The sequence below is a fragment of the Cibotium barometz genome, chromosome 31, assembly GCF_041138505.1.
Source record: "Cibotium barometz isolate CiBa-2024 chromosome 31, ASM4113850v1, whole genome shotgun sequence".
NCBI lineage: Eukaryota > Viridiplantae > Streptophyta > Polypodiopsida > Cyatheales > Cibotiaceae > Cibotium > Cibotium barometz.
Genome location: NC_141076.1, coordinates 46250486 through 46273835, shown reverse-complemented (window position 1 = coordinate 46273835; position 23350 = coordinate 46250486). Strand labels below are relative to the sequence as shown.

Below are 23350 nucleotides of genomic sequence, written 5' to 3'. Positions count from 1 at the left end.
AGCTAAGAAGAAAGTTCATAGGATTTATATTAAATATGGGTGAATTCACACTACCCCATGAGAGCTAGTACATGTTATGTTGAATAAAAAGCTGCTATGATGCATGAGTTGGTGCCTGAATTGTGTGTGTGTTGCATGTACTAGTGTGGTAATGACATTATAATGGACAAACAAGAATGTTGTTAATGATGTATTTTCATATGATATGATCAAGTTTGAAAATGCTAAGGTTGGTTGTCTAAGTTGTCCCTAGGCTAATGCCGGAGTAAACTTGATATCTCAATTGAAAAGATCGTGAAGAAGGGCCATCAAATACAAACAAGTCAGCTGAATGCACGGTCCACAAACATTGCCCCACCATCACTTCATTTTAAAAAAGTTGACACATTGTGCAAATCCAGTTATGTCCGGATAGTGATGGTGGCTAGTGCAAATATATTGTGTGACCATTAATGAAGGTATGCATAGGTTGTTTGGAATCAAAGGAAAAAGAAGGATTACCAAGCTCCATGCATACATACATATAGAAGTGGTTTAGAGAGGAGTAAATGTGTAGAAGAGAGGTTGTGATTTGCTCCCGAATGGCTGCCCAAACCTTAACTAGGCAAAGCTCCTTGTCCATGGTTGCAGGAAAGAAGGCATGACGTGGATGTGTGACCATGCAAAACCTTGATGTACTTGTGTAAAGAACTTGCAAGAAAGAAGGCATGAAGTGGATGTGTGACCATACAAAACCTTGATGTACTTGTGTAAAGAACTTCCTGCTCCTCCATAGCTTTCTCCAAATTACTCCTTTTACACGATGTCTCTTGCTTGGTTAATTAATGAATACGATTTTTTTCATCGTTATCAGCCCCTATTGCTATTGGTGCCACATTAATCCCTATTGGTACGCTTCGACGAGCCCGTCTTGTGTTCGCAGAACAACACGGCGCAGCACGATAATCATGGCAGTAGCTTCTGCGGTCGCGTCGTCGCCATCTATGCTCCCGCCTCGCATTCCTTTGACAACATATCGGCCGCTTCTGGTAACGTGCAGCTTATCCTGGTCTCACCAACTAAACGTTTTACTCGATTTAGGCTATCGTACCTGTCAGTGTGTGTGTGTGTGTATGTGTTTTTGGGGAAGAAGAGGGGGGAGGGGGGGTGTGGGGATGCGGCGAGCTTTGGATGTCTCTGGTGCACTTATGGCCTTGTAGTAGAGGAGCCCTCCATAGACTGAGAGAGAGAGAGAGATTATTACCGAGACAGAGAGGGAGAGAGAGGGAGAGAGAGAGAGAGAGAGAAAGAGAGAGGGGGAAGGAAATTATGTTAATGTCTACTGAAGGCCAAAATTACTCTGAGAGACAATATGTATCGTAAAGATCATGTTGGTCTGTAGTCTAGCAAAGAAGAAAAGATCATGTTGGTCTGTAGTCTAGCAAAGAAGAAAAGAGGGAAAAAAACATCATGTTGGTCTGTAGTCTAGCAAAGAAGAAAAGAGGGAAAAAAACATCTTACTAATCAACTAGTAGACCAAGCATTAAAAATAATCCTCCAGGTGTGGTTTTTGAGTTTTATTTATTTATTTGGGTGGCCCTCCATGTTCTCACTTGGGGTGTGATTGCATGGGCTATAAAGGAGGGGACGGCTCTACCATACAAGGACGGCATTGTCTCGCCTTGCAGCTCTCGGATCATAGCCATTCCAGCCTTCACGGTCCTGGTTATCCAGTGGACTCCCAGATTTGGATTTTGATAGCGATGGGAGATCATTACCGCTTGCCATATCTGGTGGGCTATATGCAGAGAGGCCATTGATGATGGTGCAGCCACTCGCCCTGCAGAGACGATCTGTTCCATTTGGTTAGACATCATTCACACCTTGCGGGGGCGTTAGGAGTGCCTTATTGGTAATTCGGAATAGATGCAGTGTTGCCGCACCACCTTCTTACACATGGAGTCTGGGTCCTTCACTAGACGGAGCAATGGACCAATGTGGCACTATAGGCCCCTAGTGTGGCTCTCCCCGCCCTCCCCCTAGAGCTGTCAAGATGATCCCGTGTTTGTAGAGCGAGATATGTGATCAACTAATTACGATACCCACCTCGGCTAGAAGTGATTTCATGGTAGAGGGAATGTCACGTTTTAATGATGAGAAATAAAGAGAATGGAGAAAGAGAGAAGATGTGCATGTCATGAGCACACTCTTCCGAGGTGTGACATGGACATGCTTCTACCCATTGGCTAGCTTCGAGGTCGAGTGCATGGCGGGATTCATGTGTATGTAAGGGCATTTATGCCAATTCATTGTATTCTTGTCGAGGTGCCCAATGAGCAGCCAAGTGTGGACAACATCATTATTATTATGGTGTGAACACCCTAGAGTAGGTTTGGCCAGCCAACTAGCCCAAAAGCCACTATAAATAGAGGGCTATGGCTGAGGGTGATTCATTCATTCATCATTGAGTCAGGGATTAGCCCCCCATGGATTAGCATGTCCATGCGCATGCACATGAATACACGAGTAGGTTAGGTCATCTCTTTATCTATTGTGTTTCTTGCATGAAGAAGAAGTACATGCATGGGTTCAAGACTCTGATTAGGGGTTTTTATGGCGATACACTAATCCTCCGCAAAGCACCCATGTTACATCAGCATTAGAGCGTCAGGCTTTGATGGAGGAAGGGCTGCAAATTTTAGGGGTGTGGAGATCCATCGCATGTGTGCAAGGAGCGCTCAGCCAAAGGGCAAGGAGGGCCAAATGCGCCATGAGAGGGTGGACAGAGCAAGCAAGGCAAGGTAGCTGGTTGGTGATTCCAACACAGCCAAATCAAGGGGTGAAGAAGGTGCATCAAGGGGGGACTAGTGGTGGGCACACAACGCAAGAATAGTGCGGCCAGAATCAGCATTCAGCAAGGTTTTCTGCAAGGTCATCATCATCATCATCATCATCATCAGGGCGGCGTGTAGAAGCAAAAGCGCAGCCCTATATGGGCAGCATAAGCACCCAAGTAGGGCCTTCAAGGGGAGGCCAAAGGGCTGTAAATGGAGTAGAAAAATGGGCAGCCAAACACCCATCATCACGGCAGCCATCCAAGCAGAAATGCAGCCCCTCTGTGAGGGTAGTCAAAGGTGTCACGAAAGGCACATACAGGGCAGCCTAGAGGCTGTTATCGCAGCCTGGTGCTGCGTTTTGGGTATTTAGGCATATAGGGCAATGTTAGAAAACACACAGTCAATGGGAGAGAAGAGGAGATAGAGAAACACTTGATTACATGAACACATGCTCTTGCACAAGAGAGAGAGAGAGAGAGAGAGAGAGAGAGAGAGAGAGAGAGAGCAGCTCAAGGGTGGCCTATGCACGTGAGGGTTAAGGTAGCTCAGGTTATTATGCTTAGCATGATTTCCTATTTTTTGCCTTTGCTACCTTGGACGCACAAATCTCTTCTTCGTTTGGTTGATCCCATTCGGTTTATGCTGTGGAAGAGGCAAGGAAATATTATGGGTCAAACATGGATAGCTTGGAATTACATTACGACGGCAAAAGAATGGGTGGGGCTGCTTTACTGGATGTCCGCTTGCATATGGTGGCGCGTAGGTGGATGCTTTTTCAGGATATGTGTTTGCAGGAGCAGCCTTGGGTATTCATGGCTCGTGACTTGATTGAGTTGGAGGGATTGTCACATGGACGGACACGTGTGCAGGCTTCATGGTGGGACATTGTGAATGCGGCTCATCCTGTCTGTATTCGCTCATCTCACATTTTATCGCATATTCTTCTTTCTTGGCATGAAGTTCTACTATTGGCTCAGTGGGATCCTGGTCATAAAAGACTACTTTTGAACTCTTTGCAGTTCGAAACATTTGTGGAGTCGCGTGTCGTTGTTTGGCCAGACAGAGATGCTTCATGCATACGACTCAACCGCATGGTCAGGTTAGGCTTGGTTAGAATCCGAGATGCTGTGATACCTGGTCGTGACAGGCCATATTCGTTTCGTCGTATTCGGCAGCACTTTAGGGTTCCTCGGACATTTCAGCCACTATGGGTTGACATCATGCATGCAGTTGAGCCTTTTACTCCATTGCCTCGGCCATCTGCAGATCAGCCTTGGGTTGATTGGGCACTATGCAAATCTGGTGACTTGATATCACTTTCAGCTAACCAGGTCTATCATAAGCTCGAATCAGAGAAAGATTGGGTTTCAGCCAAGGCCAATAAGGTGTGGGGATTGCACAAGTCTAAATCATGGTGGCAGAAAACTCTTATGCGTGGTTGGCAGTCTAAACTCCCTTACCAAGGTAAGGTTTTCATTTGGAGGATGTTGGTGGAAGGGTTACCTACACGGGATCAGCTCAGCCGTCGTAAAATTACATTGGTCTCTTGCTTCTTCTGCACGACATGCACTGAAACAGTTATGCATCTGTTCATGAGTTGTCCAGTGGCCCGTCAGATTTGGTCTTTTGTCTCTCGCGTTTGGGAGGCAGTAGAGAGGTCTACTGTTTCGGCTCATTAGTGGATATTTGGGATTTGTCCTCAAGTCATTACTTCGGACAGTCACCTTGTGATATTCCATTTCCTTAGATGGACAGGACTTTGGCATATTTGGACTACACGGAATGGGTTCATCTTTGATTCCTTGTCTGGAATACATGGGCACATTCTACGTATCCGCAGTTTGCTGCTTTGGCAGTTTTCTTCTCTTCTCTCAGCTCAGCTACTGGATGCAGATGTTATTTCGTTATGGTCTACGGCGGCTCGGCTGGCTCATCTTTGATGCTTTTATCTGGGATGCTTATTTGGCTAGGAGGCTTCCTTATTAGTGTACAGGTTTGCATGGTCATGATCCTTTAGAGGATCTTTTGTGGGGGTTTTTTTGGGGCCATAGGTTCTGTCTGAGCCGTGTGGCTGATGTACATTTTTACATATAATATAAAACACCATTTCACGAAAAAAAGAGAGAGAGAGAGAGCACAAGGGAACTTGCTTCAGCTTGATTGAACTTATGAATAATGTTACATGAGGATCCTTTATATATGCACTGGACCTAGCCTCAAAAGTGCGTGCACTAATGTGTATTCACACTAACCTTACACTTAATTAAGAGACTGGAGTTGGCAACACTTTTGCTGGACAAGAGGCAGCCCACAGCAAGGCGGGCAGTAACTGTTGGAGTTGGCAGAGGGCAGTGCAGAGATGGCACACTTTAGACTTGTTTAACAGAACCGACGATGTAGTACCAACAACAGACGATAGGAGCTATGACAGAATCGTTGGCTGATGGAGTTTCTAATGGAGCCTCTGGATGGAAAAGTGATAGATGTATGCAGCTGGTCTCTTCTCATGAACAAAAATGCCCAGCTTGCTTTGATACCAATTGTTAGAGAGAAAGAAAGAAAGATATATTAACGTCTACGAGAGGCCAAAGTCGGCCTATGAGACAAAAAATAATACAACTGTGTTCTTCCGGTCATCGGAAGAAAAGAAACAAAAGAAAAAGTGTGCATGTGTCTGGATACAACTGTGAATCATCATGGATCGGTGGAGCCCATATACAAACAATATAAGGGGGGTGGGGATGTGGATGGAGTGCTAAGGCAAGATGCATCTCTATATGCTGAAGGGGTAGTACAAGCATGCTATGCAGATCTATGTCTAACTCCATCCAGTGCCATAAGAGGGATATAAGATATCATACATCGCCGATGTTGAGGCTGTGAATGGCATGAACATGTACCCTGAGTCTGAATGAAAGCGAGCTAGCCTCTCCTGTGTCTCCATCTGGTGTCTCATTTGGATAGCTGCTATCTCTCGGTGACGGAGAGAGAGAGAGAGAGAGAGAGAGAGAGAGAGAGAGAGAGAGACCTCACGAGCAGCTGCAGAGGGATTAATAACAGATGTTGCATGCACGGAAGCCTTGCTTACTTGATCCTCATCCCCCTAGTCTAAAGTCAACCTTTTGGTCAGGCAGAAATTGTAAAGACATCATCATCTTTTTGTACCATATAGTGTATTGAACACATACCGAACAACGATGTAAACTTTAATGATGATGATGATGATGAGAGAGAGAGAGAGAGAGAAGAAAGAAAGAAAGAAAGTTATATTAACGTCCACGGGAGGCCGAATCCGACCTATGGGACAGATCAGGTACATCCATTTACATTCCACTCTGGGTATCGATGCCAAAGAGGCATAAAACTGAAAAAAAAAAACTCAAAATGAACTCTTAAGACTCTTAAGAGTTTAAGTTACAATGGGTTCTATTGCATCTAGTTCGAAATTGAGGTTCAAAATAAAAATAGCTATATTTCATCCATGGATGGATTTGCTCTTGAGGGGGGTGGGGTACGGAATTCTTTAATGATTGCTTGTCCTCCTCTGTATATTGCCCATTTGCCATTCTTTCTTGCTTCTTTAACTTTATTCAGCTCTGCCGATCTGTTCTTGAGTTGTAGCGGGGTGAGTTCATCAGCTATCCATACCTTTGTCCCTTGGAGAGACCTTGTTTGCTTCACCACTGCTATTTTCTCATTGTTGTCCATATAGGAGACTTTTGCCTGTGTACCCTTTACTATAATAGAGATAGGGTCTCCTAAGTCCACGAAGGGGACTACTTTGCTCAGTTGTGCTGTAAGTACATCTGTATCTAGTATGTAGTCTTCTCGAAGCTCTTGAGCTATGTCTGCCCTATCCCAGCCTTGAGGAAGACCACCGACTCTGATTACCTTTTTGTTACTTTCCATTCGTTCCTTTTCTTTGACCGCTTATATGACTTCTTTAACAAAATCTTGTGAGTTAACTGAATTTACCTTTGAAACATGGTTTGTCGTTTCTGTTTGTAGTGTTGTAGGTATGGGTCCTTCTCGTGCTTCCTCTTGCTTCGTCTTCATGGCTTGCACTTGCACTTTCAGTTCGTTGATTTGTTCATCTTTCTTGATAGTCTCGTGTTTCAGTGTTGCTAATTCTCCTTGGAGTTTCTTCAGTTCTTGCATGAGGTAGGCTTCCCATGGTGTCGGCTTGCTCACGGGTGGAGGAATGGGCGGTAATCATGAAGCGATGACTGAGGCAAAAGACTTCTTACTTTCCATGTGTTGCTGCTGATAAAGGAGAGGGCTGTTGGTGGAACGAGTCCCCCCTCAAGGGTACCCTCTCCCCTTTGGGGGAGACTCAGAAAATGCGACCTACAAGATGCTCAGCTACAGGTGCAGGGGAGAGTTATGCTGCTGCCTTGGGGGCCTGAGCAAGGGTGGCTGGGAAGAGGGCGAACTGCAGGCAAAGAGAGAGAGAGAGAGAGGGCGGGTGGGAAGAGAGAAGCAAAGAGAAAGGGGGCGCAGAGGTGCAGGCGGGCGAAATGCAGAGAGAGAGAGAGAGAGAGGGGCGAAGAGAGAGAAGGCGGGTGGGAAGAGAGAAGCGAAGAGAAAGGGGGCGCAGAGGTGCAGGCAGAGAGAGAGAGAGAGAAGCGAAGAGAAAGGGGGCGAAGAGAGAGAAGGAGGGTGGGAAGAGAGAAGCGAAGAGAGAGAGAGAGAGAGAGAGAGAGAGAGAGAGAGAGAGAGAGAGAGAGAGACCTTCTATTGACTGCCTATGATCTGACCCTAAATCTCCCCTAAAATGTTGCCGAATCTGGGACTAATGATGATGTTGTTGGAGCCTTTGGTCAGCCCGAAAAGTTTATGTTTGTACGTGGTTGAGCCCTTTGGCCCCTTACTTAACTTCTACTGACTTCTAGACTTTCTACAATGATGAGAATACTGAATGCCCTTGCTGAATGATGTCTTCATGCTTATATACTATGCTGAGGTACAGGTTGGCCAGCAAGACTGTTGTTGGCCTGCTGCTTGGACAAGAAATAGGCATTAAATGCCATAATATGCTGTGCTTGACATTAATGATACCTCCTTTGATGCTGGCTGAGTGTCTGCTTCATGATTGGCTGCCCTATCCATCCTTGATGCTGGCGGACTTGAAGTATATGTTTCTTTATGCTGTTGGCAAGTAGTTGATGGCTGTCGACTGGGTACTAACCCATCCCATGGGCTGGCCATGCTATGGGCTTGTGAGAAATCTGTGCTATTGCTGTAAATCTGAAAATAGAGAATAAAACAGCATATATGTGTAGACAATAGACTACAAATGATCAAGAACTTGAATATGAATGAAGGCCTGTGAGTGCTGGTATGTACAAGTCAGGGCTGAAATCAGAGATGATATGATGTGGGAATGAGGCACCTATTTATATAGGTCCTCATGAGCTGGTCGGCCAGGTGCTACAGGCTGACCTGGACAAAAATCCATAAAATGCTAAAAAAGGCACCTAAAAATGGTGCAAAAATAGCAGATAAAATATGAAAATATGCAGTGCAGGGCCTCATAAATGGGCTAGATACAAGCATGCAGGGAGTCCATTTGGGGATGAACAATATTTCCAACACCTCCTCTGTAGCGCCAGATGGGCGGACCAACGCCGACACACTGAAGTAAGACCTCCAAAGAAGCACGAGGGAGTGGTTTGGTGAAGATGTCTGCAAGGTTGCCATCCTTCGGCCCATAGTTGCGAGGCGTTTTAGAAACGTTTCATAAACGTTTCATTCATTTTCCAGAAGTTTCAAAAACGTTTCATACAAAAAGGGGGGGTACAGGCCTCAAAATTTATATACAGGTTTATAATATGTTAAAAATATGTTGCCTTCCTTGCAAAACAATATTAAACATGCATCATTTACACATTAAAACATGTTTACAAGCTAAAACTAAAGAATCTGGGTGACCCAGTTATAGTGGGCACCCAATTGAGTCACTGACCAATTGGCATAAATAAATTGGCAACATCAAGAATCAAGATCTGGATTTCATCATCAATAATGGCAACTCAATAATGGCACTCAAAGTGATCACAAAAAGACTCCAGAGCTGATACAAAAAAAGTAAATTGAAGTCTGAAATACACAAAGTAAAGCGTGCTGAAGCAGCCTGAAAGATACAATCATGCATGAATGATGACAAATAGTAAACTAGAGGAGCTTGATAGTCCCAAAGACTAGAGTCCTCAATAGAGAGTGTGGGCACTGCCAATTGAAAGAGTGCACAGAGCGGAAGCAGAGTGGCACTAGAATGTGCTGAAAGAGAGTGCAAGAGAGAGAGAGATATGGAGCAAACTATGCTGAATATACTGAACCAAAACAGTCCCAAGCAAGAGACAGTGATAGTCTCATAAGTGAGGGAGCAAATAAGTACAAGACTCTATGAAAAATGAGAGGCCAGCACCCACTATTTATAGTGGGGAAGAGCTGGCCGACTGGAGCATAGAAACAGGCCGACTGGAGCTGTTGGACATGGCTCCCTAGAAAAATGCCAGAATGGCTGGGAAAAATCCCGGAAAAATACTAAAAAAGGGGTGGCCAGCCCACAAGCAAGGGCCATACAAAAGGGGACCAAATGGGCACCATACAGAGCAGAAACTGGGGATGAAAGTGCTAACACCCCCTCTCAGCACCAGATGCTGAACAAACTCCGAGAATCCGAAGATGAGGAGCCAAGGAAGCCCGAGAAACCGGCTTGGTGAACAAATCTGCAGCATTCTCTGCGGAAGGACAATACTCCAAACGCAAATCTCCAGCAAGAACCCGTTCACGAACATAGTGATACTGAATCTCAATGTGTTTCGTACGAGCATGAAACACAGGGTTCTTGGCGATGGCGATGCAACTCTGATTGTCACACCAAAGAAGAGTAGATCCGGTAGGAGGACAGCCAAGCTCCTCCAATAATCTCCGCAACCATATCGCCTCACATGCAGCATAGCAAACTGCACGGTACTCCGCCTCGGTAGAGGAAAGCGCCATAGTAGGCTGCTTTTTACTGCTCCAAGAAATGGCTCCAGACCCAGGTGAAAAAACACAACCAGTGGTCGAACGCCGTGTATCTGGATCTCCAGCCCAGTCTGAATCAGACCATCCAACAAGAGTGCATCCTTGGCCATAAAAGATGCCAAAATCCAGAGTGCCACGTAAGTACCGAAGAACTCTGAGAGCACACCGCCAATGTTACTGACGGGCTTTGGATGAGAAGGAACTCAATAAACTGACTGCGAAGCATATGTCCAATCGGGAGTAGGTCAACCATACCAAACAACCGACGAGAACCCGATACTGTCCCTGATCAGTCCCTGGAGAAGCATCAAGTGAAGAAAGCTTCTCACCAATATCCAAAGGAGAAGATACTGGTTTGCACCCAGTCATCTGAAATCTGTCGAGAATCTCCCGAGTGTACTGCTGAGAGAAGAAAATGCCCTTCGAGGTCTGCCAAATCTCAAAACCAAGAAAATAGTGCAAGAGGCCCAGATCCGTCATCTCAAACTCTGTCTCCAAAGCATCCATGACAGAACGGATCCGCACAGAATAAGAACCTGTAAAGATGAGGTCATCAACATAGACCACAATGATAACAATCAACCCCCTCTCAAGGAGGATATAAAGGTTCGAATCTGCATGAGAACGGCGCAGGCCGAGCTTCTGAAAAAACTCATCAATCCGCTGGTACCAAGCCCGCGGAGCCTGCTTTAGACCATATAAAGCCTTCTTCAGCCGGTACACATGATCCTGTTTGCCCGGAACAACAAATCCTGGCGGCTGATCAACATAAACCTCCTGTGTAAGCTCTCCATTCAAGAAAGCCGACTTGACGTCCATCTGGAAAACGGGCCATCTATGATGTCCTGCAAGTGCAAGAACGGTGCGAATGGTAGTCATCCGGGCCGTTGGAGCGAAAGTCTCATCGAAGTCGACACCAGGGTGCTGAGCATAACCCTTGGCAACCAACCTCGCCTTGTGCTTGTCCAAGCTGCCATCAGCTCGGAACTTTGATTTGAAAATCCAACGCACACCAATCACCTTACGCTGCAGAGGCCGAGGCACCAAAATCCAAGTGCCATTCCGTTCGATAGCATCCAGCTCTGTCTGCATAGCATGACGCCAAGACTCATGTGAAAGAGCCTCGTCTACAGAAGTGGGATCAGAAGGACCATTAATGATTGTAGACATAAGAGCATAATTAACAAACATGTTGCCCTCATGAATTTGTTTCCCTGTAACTCTGGAAGAACGCCGAAGAGAGCCAGGCGGAGGAGCAGAAGGAAGCTCACGTAACCCAGAGTCACGAACTGTCTGATAATACCAACCAGGTACAGATCTGCTCGAACTCGCCGGAGGAGGAGCAGGGTCATCATCATCTGACTGAGAATCCTCAGCTGGAGGTATAACAGTAACAGCGGGAGCAGGAGGAGGAGTAGGAGGAGGAGAAGGAGGTGCAGGAAGAAGAAGCTCACCACCCCCCTCTGAAGATGTAGGAGTCTCGTCGAACACCACATCACGGCTCACAACAACTTTACCGGCTTGAGGATCATAAAGACGATATGCCTTGGACACAGTGCTGTATCCGAGAAAAGTCATGCGCTGAGACTTCGAGTCCAACTTGGAGCGCTGCTCCTTAGGCACATGAACATTCGCCGTACATCCAAATATCCGGAAATGAACAACGGAGGGCTTCTCACCATGGAAAGCCTCATATGGAGTTTTGTCGGGAAGAGCAGCAGTAGGAGACCTATTCTGAATGTAGACAGCAGTGGAAGCCGCCTCAGCCCAGAAACGTCGAGGTAATGAAGAATGCTCAAGCATAGCACGGGCCATCTCCATAATGGTCCTATTCTTCCTCTCGGCAACTCCATTCTGAGATGGAGTATATGCAGTAGTAAGTTGTCTCCGAATGCCATGTGTCTTGCAATATTGCTGAAACTCCTGGGATGTAAACTCACCCCCTCCATCGGTCCTGAGAGCCTTGACCGAGTGACCGGTCTCTTTTTCCACCTCAGCTTTCCAATCACAGAAGTGATGAAAAGTCTCATCCTTGGTCTTCAGAAAGAAAACCCAAGTATATCTGGTAAAATCATCCACCATCACGAGCATGTACAACGCCTTACTCAAAGACGCGGTACTCATAGGACCACATAAGTCTGCATGAATGAGAGCAAGTGATGTCGAAGATCTGTGTGTCGCCTCCTTCGGAAAGGCGGCTCGGTGCTGCTTCCCCTGTAAACAAGAGGAACAAGGAGAAGATGGAGCCTTGATGGTTGGTAATCCATCAACCAACCCATCCTTCGAAGCTCGCTGCAGAAGCTGATAGCTCAAATGGCCAAACCGAGCATGCCAAAGAGCAGAAGAAGCACCAGAAGAAAGCAGAGCGGTCAGTTTGTAGAGGCCACTATCTTGGACTCCCTGAGCCAAGATGCTACCAGTCGCTTTATCACGAATGGTAATCTCATAACGAGAAAAGATCACCTCCGCACCCTGAGCTGTAAGAGCACTCACTGACAAAAGGTTAAAAGCCAAATCTGGAATATACAGAACGTCAGAGAAGTACCTCTTGTCCTCTTCAGAACGGAAGATGGGGATAGTGCCATGACCATGCACTGGCACAGAAGAAGAATCACCCAGAGTGATCTCGCCTGATCTGGCAGTGAAGTCCTCGAACCAATCTCGATGGGGTGTCATATGAGCAGTAGCACCGCTATCAACAATCCAAGACCGTGACTGAGAAGTCACAAGAGCAAGTATACGCCGAGTACCTGCTAAGAGAAGTATTCCATCATCCTTCTTGGGTTGAGACACCGCCGTTGAGGAAGAGTTCTTTGCTGCTTCATCACGCTTCTTCTTGTGACATTGGGGTGACTTGTGACCCTTCTTGCCACAATAGTGACATTCAATGTCCTTATTCTTTGAAGATTTGTTGTCTTTATCCTTATCGGAATCCTTGGAGTTCTTGTCAGAACCCCCTTTACCTTTCTTTTGTTGAGACTTCCCTTTATCTCGTGCTGCCAAAGCTCCATCAGGGCCACCGGAGGTGCCAGTCCGCTCCTCAAAGCGAGACTCTATCTGCATAATGGAGGGGAGAACTTCCTCCCAAGTAACTGGAACAGGACGAGGAGAAGAAACCAGAGACTGAAAGTATGCATCAAACCTCTCTGGAAGTTTGGAGAGCAGCCGAATAGCCATATCCTCTGTGGAGATATCCTTGCCACAAACAGCAAGCTCGTCCCGGAGATCTTTCATCTTTGAGATGAAAGCAGATAACGATGGAAACGCAGAAACTGATAAGTTCATAAGTTGCTTTTCCAATGCCAAAATCCGACCCGGAGACTTAATCTCATAGAGATCTGCAAAAGCCTTCCAAACTTCATGTGCAGCATCTGCTGTACGCACATGAGAGAGAACAGCATCCTGACAGTTCAACATCAGGAAGGAGAAAACACGTCGATCATTCGACTGCCAAATATCAATCTGTGCCTGAGTCACACCACCGGAAGCAAGGGTGGGAGGGGTGGCATTGGCTGGTGTAACAAGCCAATCCCAGAGATCCACGCCACGCAAGGCCGATTTCACCTTCACCTTCCATAGGGTGTAGTTGGAACCATCCAACTTGGCAGTCTCAGCAAACATATGAAGAGAAGTGGGAGCAGCCATCACAAGAGCTTGGGCTCAATCTCAAGAAATGCACAATCTCTGAAGAAAAGGTGTCCTCCACAGGTACCAAGAGTGCCACCAAAGCCTGCAACACCACAAGCCCCCTCTGCAAAGGGAAAGGACCACTGGAGAGGAAAACGCAGCAGTGAACAAGTGCTGTCCTGTAGAAAACAGGCCGCCTGCAGTCCAATCTCCAAGTGGGCAATGAAACGCTGATCTCCAAGAGCCAGACGGCTGAATCGGTGAAGCCAATCTGAAGAAAAACTGACCAGCAGAGTGCTGTCCAGAAAACGCAGCAGCAAAAAGCTATGGATCTGGAAGAAAACGCAGAGGAGAAGGTGCTGAAAACAGGGCTGAATCTGGGGCAGCAGAAAGGTTGCTAAACCTAGAGCGATGATACCATGAAAGAGTGCACAGAGCGGAAGCAGAGTGGCACTAGAATGTGCTGAAAGAGAGTGCAAGAGAGAGAGATATGGAGCAAACTATGCTGAATATACTGAACCAAAACAGTCCCAAGCAAGAGACAGTGATAGTCTCATAAGTGAGGGAGCAAATAAGTACAAGACTCTATGAAAAATGAGAGGCCAGCACCCACTATTTATAGTGGGGAAGAGCTGGCCGACTGGAGCATAGAAACAGGCCGACTGGAGCTGTTGGACATGGCTCCCTAGAAAAATGCCAGAATGGCTGGGAAAAATCCCGGAAAAATACTAAAAAAGGGGTGGCCAGCCCACAAGCAAGGGCCATACAAAAGGGGACCAAATGGGCACCATACAGAGCAGAAACTGGGGATGAAAGTGCTAACACCAATTGGGCACTCAATCCTCAACATCCTCGATGTCCTCATCAGTACTCTCCTCGGTAGACTCAATGTCACTCTCAGAAGAGGATGATGCTGGCTCAGCTGCCGCACTCATCTCAGCTGCTGCACTAGTACTAGCACCTCCTGATAATGCTATTGTAGATGCTCGTGTGCCATGAGCAGGTGCCATCAACTCCTCATACAACATGGCACATATGTCGCGCTCCTCGTGAGGAATCTCTGGGACATCTTTCATCTTCTCAATGTCGATTTTATCGACATTGACCTGACGAGGCTCTATCGGATTGCCCGATTGCTCAATTAGGCGGAGATTGCAATGGCAATACACCAACCGCTCCAACTGAGCAGTAGACAACCCTTTCCTCTTCTTTGTATGGAAGAGGGCCCATGTGCTTCATTTCCTCTTAGCAGGACCCGAACTGCAATCCTGTGAGAGGACTCCAATGGCGAGGCGTTTCTGCCATTAAAATGCAGAAACTTTGTAAGTATAGGGTCCTAAAGTCTAAGTATAATCATCATTGATCAATGTATTAATGTAAATAACAGACTTGTCTTTTAGAGTTGTACTCACCAAGTGAGGGCTACTGATCCCATACTTCTCCCACCATGAGACTGGCTGAAGCTGTCTCTCTCGCATGCATGCAGTCTGTCTACCAAATGCGTGGCTGGCATTCCGATACACTAGCCGCTCATCCTCCAAGCGTCTCATGAGCTCCATGTCTCCTCCTGTCCATTTCTGAATGTAATCTTGCCATCCATCTTCCAACTCTTCATTAATATACTGGCCTCATTACGCTAGAGAGGGTGCAATATGTGGGCACCGCGTGGATTGGTCTATGGAACCAGTCCCACCGGTCATTCCAAACCCGTCGAATGTCCTCAACCTTGAAAATTAGCCATGAATGATCAAAGCTATTAGCTCACTCCTACAGGCTACGATAGATCATAGTACAATACAACTTACAAGTTACAACAAGAAGACAACTAGTTGGAAGTTCAGTACCTCTCATCTGTCAAGAGAGTGAATCAGTTAAGAGCCTCTTCAATCCGGTCCATGAACTCGTACAAGAGTCCAAGAGTGCTGCCCTCCATGTTAGTGATGCGAAGATTACTAGAGATTGGTTGAAGAGCTCTCAATAAAGCCTCTGCCTCCTTCCACCAATCTTCTTGCATCACTCTACGTGCAAAAGCAATTGCCTTCGGGTGCTCATGGTCCTCCCAGCTCATCCACTCTCGACTAACCACTGTGTGCATGAGTCCCCGTCGGACTCTCTCTACCCTCTCAACCACAATGAACATATATGCAAACCTGGTTTATGAGGGCTTCAAAAGCTCAAGGTCACTATTGGCACGGAACATTGCCAAGACCTTGGGCCTCTTGGTAACAAACTTCACCAAGCTACGCGCAGTGTCAAAGATGTCAGCAATCCACCTAATCTTGTGGCAAGATCTTCAATGAGCAAGTCTAGGTTGTGGGATGCACATGGAGTCCATACAATCTACGGGAACTCATCCTCTAGCATCCGTCCCATAGAGACACAGTTGCTACCATTATCAGAGACCACTTGCACTATGTTTTGTGGGCCTATCTCCATGATAGCCTCGCGGAGGTGTGACCATATAAATGCTCGTGTCACCACTGTCCTAGGCATAGATGCATCAATGGCACGCAAAAACATAGTGCCCTTACAAGAGGACACCAAAATATTGTACACATTCCTCTTGCGTATATCTGACCACCCGTCACATAACAATGTGCAACCATACTTGCTCCAAGTGGCTTTTAATGGCTCCATCTCCTCCTCCACTGCTCGTTACTCTCTTCTGAGCTCTTTAGTGCGCAAGGTCTCATAGGAGGGTCCCTCCCACTCACATCCAATGCGGCTGATTGCCCTCATGGCCTTTTTCCATCGTGGTGTGCGCACAATGTGAAAAGACAAAGCACATTGGATGAAAAGCCTAGTGAGTTCCCTAGTTGCATCTTTAATTGCCTGCTTTTGCATGCTTGCTTGAATGCTTGCTCTCTTTAGAGAGGCTTTGGGTGCTACGGGCAAAGTGTTGCTGTGGGAGTGGAACTACCAGCACCCCCAAATCTTGCTTGGCTCTGTGCATCTTCCTCTGAACCCAATCGTGTTCTCTTTGATGCCTCACATGTATCCTCACTAACCCCAATATCCTCGAGCACAGGCCCACAACGGCGTCCTGCCAGTTGCTGTCTTTTCCATTCTTGTAGCTCGGCTTTGATGTTTGCAGGCACAAGTTTGCATGCACCAATGCCTTCCCCGGTTAAACCTGTGAAATGGGCCTTAACACGGATTATGGACCCTCTTGAGCAAACCCCGCAAAAATTGCATTTCCACTTTTGTGTGCCTGAACCACGATATTTAGATACGAGAGTGACATGGGCCCACATGGCATCCTTAGTGCGAGGCATCTCGACAAAAGCAGGGCTGGATTGGCACCCTGGCATGAAAACCCCCAAATTTCAAAATTTGTGTTTTTTTTTACAAAATCGATTCGAGGCTTTTGGGATGTGATGTGTTCCGTCCACTGTTGGGGATTATGGGCGTGGTGTGTCCAACAGCTCATCATCTATTCTTGGAGTTCATTGCACACTTGTGTGGGAACTCGTGGCCAAGCAAAGTTCCTTGCTGTTCGTGGTGGCATTTTGTTTGGAGGAAACAGGTTGGTGGATGCTCTCTCTGAGGTGATTCCAATATTTGCTGTGCTGGAGGGTCCATGGTTGCATCTTCATCGACTTATCTTCTTCGGACTCTTGCACACTATGAGCTGCAGAGAGGGTGTTAGAATTTGTGCATCTCTTTGTTTTGGGGCTTTACCATTTATTTTGTATTTTATTGGATTTTCTCCTATTTATTTGTCCAGGGCCAGTCGGCCAGCCCTAGAGGCAGTCGGCCAGGTCCCTATTGCACCATATAAGGAGTTCCTGATTATTCACTCATTCATCCACTTCTCTTGCACATTGTTCAACACTCAGTTGTTGGCTATTGCCATTGTAAAGCTTTACTGCCCTTATAAAAGGGGATCTTGTCCAACTCTCTTAATCTCCTTTGCACTTTCTCATATATTTATTATTTATGCTTCCGCCTGTGCTATCTCGTTCAAGGCCTACCAGGGCCAAGGTGGCATGGAGAGTGATCATTCAGCCACGACGTAGAGGGGGGCTAGGCCTCATTGACCTAGCTATTTAGAGCCGTGCCCTGCTGGGCAAGCTGATTGTTCGAGGACTCCTTCCCGGTGGTGATCCTTGGAAGGACTTCCTCTTGGCCTGGATTTCAGCCCGCACCCCGAGTCTAGGGAGCCCTTGGCCGCAGAGTACCAGATGGATCTTCACAGAGATGCAGGCCCGCGGTTTTACTCCAACTTTTGAGGACAGATTTGCAGCCAATTTACGTCGAGCTTGGGATCACCTCTAGCTGGTCCTTAGACAGATTGCTCCGGTAGCCTTAGAGGAGCGGCTTCGGCAACCATTGGTATGGACCCCTGATTCGTTTACCTAGTGGCCACATGTTGGGGGCCTGACCTCATGTATCATGGGGAGCGTTGAGCATGGGACCTGCTAGGTCCCTTGGAGATTTGATCACACACAGATAGTAAACCCCGGAGGTGCAGGAGAGAGACTCGACAGGGATCCAGGGTAGAGACAGGCTCAGCATTGACATCGACTCAGCTTTTCCTCAAGAGTGGCTGACTCCTATCCCAGACCCGACTCCCCCAGTATGGCTTGACGTGTTTACCAGGCATGATATTCTTGTGGCTGTCCATGGAGTGGATGAGGGCAGCGGTCCGCTCACCTTTTCTATTGGATCCCATGGTAGATTAGAGAGATCCGAGCTTCCCTTAGAGGATTTCAATGGCTGCACCTTATAGAGGGTGAGAGTGATTGGATTTCAGGCACGGGAGTGGCACATAGACCCACCTCTGGCCAAGGTGGCCAGGGAGAGATTCTGGTGGCTATGGATATGAGAGTGCCGACCTTTCACGCGCCTTCAGTAGGATGTGGGCGAGGGGACTTGGCATGATCCCATTGATCGGGAGGAGACTCTGGATGCCCCTTTCTTTCCATAAACGCGGCTAGGCCGCAGGATTCAGATGCCAGAGATTGATGGCACCCCAGCAGCAGCAGCACACTGGCAGTCATACAGGGCCTCTCACAACGCTTACTCTCAGATTTTTGGAAGAGGCTGTGGGACAGTTTTTGGCCTAGAAAGATCACCCTTTTTCTTTGGTTGTTGGCACACAGGAGCTTGGCGGTCGACACTTGGTTGGCAGTTGGAGGTCGGGCAGCTGCTTGCCCGAGGTGCGGCCACTCCTAGGAGTCTCAGCGACATTGTCTTTGGGATTGCGCTAGCCCTTCAGGGCTCTCACCACTGCATTTCGGCAGTACCAGTCACAATCCCACCTGCAGATCACTGGCGACCAGGCTCTTGCCAAAGATGGGAGATTTGCAGTAGCATTGTAACCTGGCACATATGGCGAGCTCGATGTAGCGACTGTCGGAATGCACATCGAAAAATGAGACAACTGCTGTGAGAAAGAAAACGCAGAAGTAGAGAGAGAGTGAAGCTGTATAAACTTTGCTATATACAACAAGATCTGGTACAAAATACAAGTGGGGGGCAAGGGTGGTATTTATACCACCCTACGTTGTTGGTCGGCCAGCCCAAAAACAGCTGACAAGTTGGAGAGATGTCCACGGCTGCAAATCATCAGTCGGCCAGCACCGAAAGTCTCCCCACGACTAGCAAAAATTGGAAAAACAACAAGGAAAATGAGGAAAAATGGAGACTACTCCTAACTCGGGTGGGCCCTCACTCCCTACTGAGTAATATGGTACAGACAGGAGATGACTGCTAACACCCCCTCTCAGCTCTTGGATGTGGAACCAACCCTAGTGAGCTGGGGTGCTACTAGAGCATCGCCCGAGGCAGAGACTTTGTAAAGAGGTCCGCTGCATTGTCCTTTGTCAAACAAAACACTAGCAAGATGTCATCAGCCAAAATCTTCTCACGAACAAAGTGACTCTGGATGACCGCGGGTTCCTCTTGTGGAAACCCAATCTCGCCAAGTAACCCCCGCAACCACACCACCTCGCAAGCAGCACCACAAGTAGCCCGGTACTTTGCCTTAGTAGAAGACAAGGCAATAGTTGGCCATCTCTTGCTGCTCCAAGAAATAGCTCCCGAGCCAAGGGTAAATCCGTAGCTTGATGTAGATCTCCTCGTTCCTTCGTTCCCCCTTCGGTAACATAGAAGAGTCCAAGATCCTTCGTACCTTGCAGATACTGCAAGATCCACGATCTTGCGTCCCAATGAGTCTTCAAAGGTGTCTGCATGAATGAGCTCAACAGCCCCACTAGAAAGCTCAAGTCCAATATGGTGCTCAGCAACCAAATCAGTGAACCAACAAGCTTCCGATACAAGGAGGCATCAACTTGCTCACAAGGATCATTAACTGTAAGTTTGGTATTCGGTCCATCGGTGAAGAAATAGGCTTGCAGTTCTCCATCCCAAAGGTCTCCAGCAACTCATGAACATACGCTGTTGAGAAACAAGGATCCTTTCTGGGTCTGCCAAATCTCCAATCCCAAAAAGAAATGGAGTAAGCCTAAGTTGGTCATCTCAAACTCCTTTTACAAGGCAGCCTTCGTCACAGCTATGTGCTCCACATAACCGCCAGTGAGAATAAGATCATCCACAAAGGATAATCAAAGTGACCATACCGCGTTCTCAAAAGAGATACAAGTTAGGATCTGCAACCTATCTCTGAAAACCTTTCCGCAGAAAGAAGGAATCAATCTTTCGAGTCCAAGCCCCGAGAGCCTGCTTAAGACCATACAAGGCCTTCCGTAACCTATAAACCATCCCCTTTGATCTCAGAACCTCAAAGCGTGGAGGTTGCTCAACATACATCTCCTCTTGCAAGTCACCATTAAGGAACACAGATTTTACATCCATCTGATACACCGGCCACCGTTGAGAAGAGGCAAGGGCAAGAACTATCCGAATTGTGGTCATCCTCGCTGTCGGTGCAAAGGTATCCTCATAGCGATGCTAGGCCGCTGAGCATAGCCCTTAGCCACAAGTGTGGCCTTATGCTTGTCCACCGAACCATCAGACGTATACTTGGTCTTATAGACCCACTTGACACTAATGACTGACCGTTTTGACAGCCTCGGAACCAACTCCCAAGTGTTATTCTTCTCAATGGCTTCAAGTTCCACTTGCATGGCTTTCCTCCAAGTCTCCTGGGAAAGAGCTTCCTTAATGGAAGTGGGATCTTTGTCCCGAATGATACGAGACATCAATGCATAGTTCACCTGTAAAGGCTCCTTTGACTGACGAACGCAAGAACTGGAATGTCCCTACTTGCTGCCAACATTTGGCAAGCCATCCACCATCTGGTCCCGGAAAGCCCGTCGCAGTGTATCCACATTTAACTGGCCATGACGAAGTTGCCACAAATCACCTAATTGAGGACCTGTAAGAGAGAGTGCTGAGAGTCTATAAATCCCATTCTCCACTCCGCCTTCCCAAACAACCTGGCTTATTGCTATGTCTCGGAGAGCAACAACATGCTCATCAAACTCTACCCGTATGCCAGTCTTGCAAACCTCATGCACTGACAAAAGATGAAAACCAAGAGATGGGACATAAAGAATCTGGGAGGAATGCTTCTCCTCTCTGCCATCCGGAATGATCTCCAACCTGCCCATAGGAATAGTGGACTTGTCACCAATAAGGATGTGACCTGTGTGCCTTTTAAGATTCTGTAATAACTCTCAGGAAGGATTCATGTGCCTGGAATCCAATCCCGAGTATCCCTAGCGGTGAGTCCAACCGCCTCCCTGCCCGAAGAAGATGAAACTCCGGTGCCCATAATCTCCAAGTGCACAAAAGTTGGAGTCTTCACGGTTACAGCTAAGGAATCTGCACCTTTCTCGGTGCTCTGGTGTGGACATTTCCTCTAATAGTGACCTTTCTCGCCACAATGGTTACAAGTCCGCTTTGCCTTCAAGGCGTCATGATCCGAGTCGGATTCCTGCTCAGAAGACTTCGCTTGTGAAGACTTCCCTTTGCCCTTGTTATGATCATGTCAACACCTCACGATTGTCTTATCTTTTTTAAGACAGAATCGACTATATGCTAAATTAAGTAAATGTGAGTTCTTTATGACCGAAATAATTTACTTGAGACACAAGATCACTAGAGATGGATTGAGCATTGACTATGACCGAGTTCAGAAGGTTCTGGACTGGCCTGTACCGCGAACAGTGAAACAACTTCGTTCTTTTCTCGGTTTTGTAGTTTTTCTTCGGAAATCTGTGCGGGAGTACTCTCAGCTCACACTACCGATGACCGACTTATTGAAAGGTCGTGGACGTAAGTCAAATCAGCCTATCACTTGGAATATCGATTTGGATATGGCCTTCAGACTTTTGAAAGATAAAGTCAAGGAAGCACCTATCTTAGCATTACCTGATCCTAGTCGGCCTTATGTTCTTGAAACTGATGCCAGTGACTATGCTATCAGGGTTGCTCTATTTCAAGATGGTAGACCGGTTGCTTTTGAAAGTAAAAAGCTAGACGACACTCAATCTCGTTGGCCAACCCTTGAGAAGGAGCTTTATGCTCTCAAGGTTTGGAGACATTATTTATATGGCTCCAACTTTGTGGTATTGACTGATCATCAGTCAATCAAGTATGTGTGTGATGCGGATGATTTGAGAGGAAGGACAGTCAATCAAGTATGTGTGTGATGCGGATGATTTGAGAGGAAGGAAAGCTCGTTGGGCGGAGTTAATGCAAGATTTTGATTTTGAGATCCGTTATCGAAAAGGGTCCATGAATAGTGTTGCAGATGCGCTTAGTCGAATTAGAGAGGTGAATTCTTTGTCGTTCACCGAGATTTCTACTAGCTTATTTCAGTCATTGAGAGGGCTTTGCAGGACTGATAGTTATTTTGGTCCATTTTGGCAGAAGATCTGTCATGGCCCTGTGAAAAAGGAACAGCACAAGTGTGGGCATGGTGGTTGCAGAGTCAGAATATTTTATGATTCACATGGGGAGTGCCCGGACAGAGTTTAAGATGTGTGGACATCCCTAGGTGTGAAGGGGGGGAACTAGAAACATTAAACTTTAATGTTTATTAAAGTTTGCCCCTAGGCCTTAGTGGCCCTAGGAACTTATTAAAGTTTGGGGCCCTAGGGATTATTTTGGGGAGGAGCCACTTTTGGAGTGTTTCTCTCTCCTCTCTCTCTCTCTCTTCCCTTTTGGGGAGTCGTGGAGCAAAAGTGAGATTTCATGCGTGGAAAAGCTGTGGAAGGAGGAGGCGACTGCTGGAGATTGTTTGCTGCTGTTTTCTCTGTGCAAACCAGCCGTACAGCCCTGTACGGACAGGCTGCAGGCTTCTTCTTGGTCCACGCTTCACACAGGAGTTGCTGCTGATTCTTTTCTCTGCTGGATTCTCTGCACACAGGTCCTGTGCAGGCTGTACCAGCAAGTACACAGCCAGTACAGTACTGTATGGCTGCCGTACAGTGTACGGACAGCCAGGTACAGCAAGTACAGTTGCTGCAGGCGGTGCAGACAGGTGCTGGACAGAACTGAATATTCAGATTCAGGCGAGTATAAGTGTGGACAGCCGACTGCTTGTGCAAGTACAACTCCTGGCACGTATCCCGAGGTGGTACAGACGGGTACGGGGCTGTTTTTCAGATCTGTACTTTCAAGGACAGCATAAGAGTGAACATCAGGAGGAGGGTACAAGCAAGTACAAGCACATGTGTGAAGCAGGGTTGTAGATACAAGTGCCTGCAAGTACAGATTGGTACCGGTGCTTCCTCCAGTGCTGTTTCACGAGCTGAACTTGGTAAGCTCTGTTTCTGTTCATCTATCTCTCTTTCTGCTGCTTGATGTCTGTTGCAGATATGAGTTATCTGGCCCCTTGTGAGAGGAGGGGTATGGCAGATTGACAAGGGTTGAGACAGAGTTTGGACAGCACATGTATGTTT

The 23350-nt window shown here is 47.0% G+C and overlaps 1 protein-coding gene across 1 annotated transcript in view; it reads left to right on the top strand.

The window, feature by feature from the left end:
- The first annotated feature begins 850 nt into the window (after window positions 1-850).
- The window catches only part of LOC147620934 (glyoxylase I 4-like), an 85455-nt gene continuing 62955 nt past the window's right edge, over window positions 851-23350 (top strand). Inside the window, exon 1 of the mRNA XM_086825211.1 lies at window positions 851-1028. Coding sequence (XP_086681337.1) covers window positions 948-1028 — 81 coding nt within the window. The 5' untranslated portion in view covers window positions 851-947. The remainder of the gene's footprint in view (window positions 1029-23350) is intronic.